The sequence below is a fragment of the Leuresthes tenuis genome, unplaced genomic scaffold (genome assembly GCF_036924035.1).
Source record: "Leuresthes tenuis unplaced genomic scaffold, fLeuTen1.0.hap1 SCAF_136, whole genome shotgun sequence".
Classification (NCBI taxonomy): Eukaryota; Metazoa; Chordata; class Actinopteri; order Atheriniformes; family Atherinopsidae; genus Leuresthes; species Leuresthes tenuis.
The window spans coordinates 51,876-54,975 of record NW_027325490.1 but is presented as its reverse complement, the minus strand read 5'-3'; the positions used below and the strand labels follow the sequence as shown (position 1 = coordinate 54,975).

Below are 3,100 nucleotides of genomic sequence, written 5' to 3'. Positions count from 1 at the left end.
ACAGATATATGAGACAGATATGAGTATAAGTATCAAAATAAGTAACAAAGATAAATTAAATGAAGTCAGTAATAAGTCCAGAGGTGTGGCTGCACATCTCAGACTGAGGGGAGAGTTCAGGAATAACTTCTCTTAAGTTTTCAGAATAAATTCCTGAACTGAAGCTGATCAGTTATTGAGTTACATAAAGTCTGTGAATGTTGGGTTTTATTCACAGTAAACGCTTCTAATCTGCTTCCAGCTGCTCTGAGAAATGAGAAAGTTCCTCCTCACCGTCCCGCTGTGGGTCCGCGCGCCTCCGACTGACACGCTCTGTCAACCGAACAGCAGGAAGGGCAGAAGAAGAAGTGCTCATCAAAACGGATCATTTCACTAAAGTGCGAGGCGTTGGAAGCCTCATCATCATCAGTCACCCCCTCCCCACCCTGATCGCTGACGTCGGCGGGGCTTTATAAGAGCCCCTCTGGCGGGCCAGAGCCAGAAGATCCTCCGAGCTGCAGGCAGACAGACCGACAGACCGACAGACAGACAGACAGACCGACAGACAGGTGATGAAGATGGGCTCCTCGTCGCGCCTCCGCTGCCTCCTCCTGCTGCTCCTCTCCCTCACCGCCTCCGTCAGCTGCTCCTCCGCCGCCCAGAGGGACTCCAAACTCCGCCTGCTGCTGAACCGGACCCCGCTGCTCAGCCCCAAGCAGGTCCGACACACGCACACGCACACGCACAGCTGCGCGCACTAACTTTGAACTAAATGCATGTTTTTGCTTTTTACTGCTTTTTAGATGAAAGAAAACATGAAAGATATTTTCTTATTGATCAGAATCACGGAGATGAAACTTCATTTAGTTTAATTAAAACTTCACTTTAAACACTTTAAATTAAAGTTAGTAAATCTACAAATATCAGAAGAAAAAAAATCACTTTTAGTTTGGCTCGTTTTTTTATCCCAAACAGATCGATAAATGTGATCAGGCCGCTGAAACGAACCTGAAATATGAAGATAAATAATCAGACTTTATTTCTAACTGCAGAATAAAAATGAGACATTTAAGGGTCCATAAATATTAAACTTTATTATTAAAAAGAGGGATTTAAATTCCGATTAAAACAGGTTTTAATCTCAGGTGTTAAAATCTATTAAATATATCGATATTAAATCATATTTAAAGCGTTTTTTGTGACACTTTTTGTCTCCATCAGCTGAGAGACGAAACTAAAACACAAATTTTCCTTTTTAAAGACAAAGAAAAGCGTTTCTTTATGAAATCAAACATTTGATCATATCTCAGTTTTCTGAGTTTCCCTGAAAAAGTTTTTACTGTTTGAATGAAAACTTTCAATAATTTTTCAGATATTTAGTTTTTATTCCGACATTAAAAGCAGAATTTCTGAGTTAAATCATTGGACTGAAGCAGCTGATTCAGGTTTAACATCCGGTTCTGAAGTCTTTCAGAACTTCAGCTTCGATCCGGATCATATGTTCCTGAATATATGTAATATATAATATATATATTATAATATAATATAATATAATATAATATAATATAATATAATATAATATAATATAATATAATATAATATGATATGATATAATATAATATAATATAATATAATATAATATAATATAATATAATATAATATAATATAATATAATATAATATAATATAATATAATATAATGTAATATAATATAATATAATATATAAACATCTTCATCCTGCGGCTCAGACCTCCGTCCAGAACATCAGAACCAGGCGGGTCCTCCTCGGGTATATATATATATAATATATAATGTATAATATATAAGGTTCTGACAGGAAAGGCCCGCTGGGCCTCCATGCAGTGCGGTGCTGGACTGTGATGACATGATTCTGTTCAGCTTCGGTTCTGAACATGGTTTCCTTTGATCCGTCGACCAGAACCAGAACCAGAACCTGGTCAGTTCTGTCATTATTAATCCGGTGAAAGTTTCACTTCATAGAAAACAAACCAGAACCAATAATTCAGCAGGTCCGAAAGGCTCAAAGAGGAAATAAAACTCTTCTCAGAACCAATCCTTTTTGGATTCCAGAACCTCCTTTTTATCGATTAGAAACTGATCGGATCGGGTCACTTTGTTTCAGTTCAGGCAGTAAAACGGTTCCTGGTACACACCAGCTCACGCCCACGTGCACAGAAGGAATAATTATAACAGCCGGAGGTCCGGTGGGGGGGTTACAGCCCAATAAACTCTTTATTGTCGTAAATCACAGTGAAAGTCGGAGGTTCTGTTCGTGTTTCAGTTAAACTGCAGAATAATTCTGGCCTGGTGCTGACGGTCTCGTCTTTGCGTTGCAGGACATGTCCCGCGCCACGCTGGCCGACCTGCTCCTCTCGGACCTGCTGCAGGTGGAGAACGAGGCTCTGGAGGAGGAGAACTTCCCTCTGACTGAAGGGGAACCGGAAGACATCCGGGTCGACCTGGAACGGGCCGCCGGCAGCGGGCCGCTGCTCGCCCCCCGGGAGAGGAAGGCCGGCTGCAAGAACTTCTTCTGGAAGACCTTCACCTCCTGCTGAGACCTCCTCCTCCCGCTGTACAGAACCTGCGTGGGTCAGACTGTCTGTGATTAGTTTGGATGACGTGTTTAGATTTTTCTGAGCTGATTCTTTCTGAATGTAAACTTGATGAAACTATTTTTAATTGTTGGTTTGAATAAAATCAGTTTGAGACAAAAACTCTGTCCTGTCTGCTGGGAAATAAAAGCCCGATTAATCAGCCCTGAGAGGTCCAGCAGCCCGGTGCTGCTCCACTCATTTACCCTCACCAGAACTGTTCCACCTCAGCCTGATGTGGAACAGTTCTGCTGAGTCACTGCCTGTTCTGACCCGGTTCTGTAAAGGTTCTGCAGGTTCTAAACATGAATGTTGGAGCAGGATTCAGCTCCTGGCAGCTGATGTGCTGCCGTCTGGGTTCATCTGGACCTGAACCCTCACAGCTGGTCTTTGAGAGGTTCTGCTCACTCAGAACCAAACAGAACCAGAACCACAAAGCCTCAGAACAGTTTAAATAATCTTTAGGTTTAAAAAAAAGCCCAATCACACATCCCTGTGATGCTCTCCTC

General features: G+C 41.8%; 1 protein-coding gene across 1 annotated transcript; it reads left to right on the top strand.

Moving 5' to 3' along the window:
- Positions 1 to 493: 493 nt before the first annotated feature.
- sst1.1 (somatostatin 1, tandem duplicate 1) lies at positions 494 to 2,714 on the top strand. The gene is made up of 2 exons (XM_072379153.1): positions 494 to 698; positions 2,337 to 2,714. Exons 1-2 carry the CDS (start codon positions 552 to 554, stop codon positions 2,553 to 2,555), a joined length of 366 nt encoding a protein of 121 aa, XP_072235254.1. The 5' UTR covers positions 494 to 551; the 3' UTR covers positions 2,556 to 2,714.
- The last annotated feature ends 386 nt before the right edge of the window (positions 2,715 to 3,100 follow it).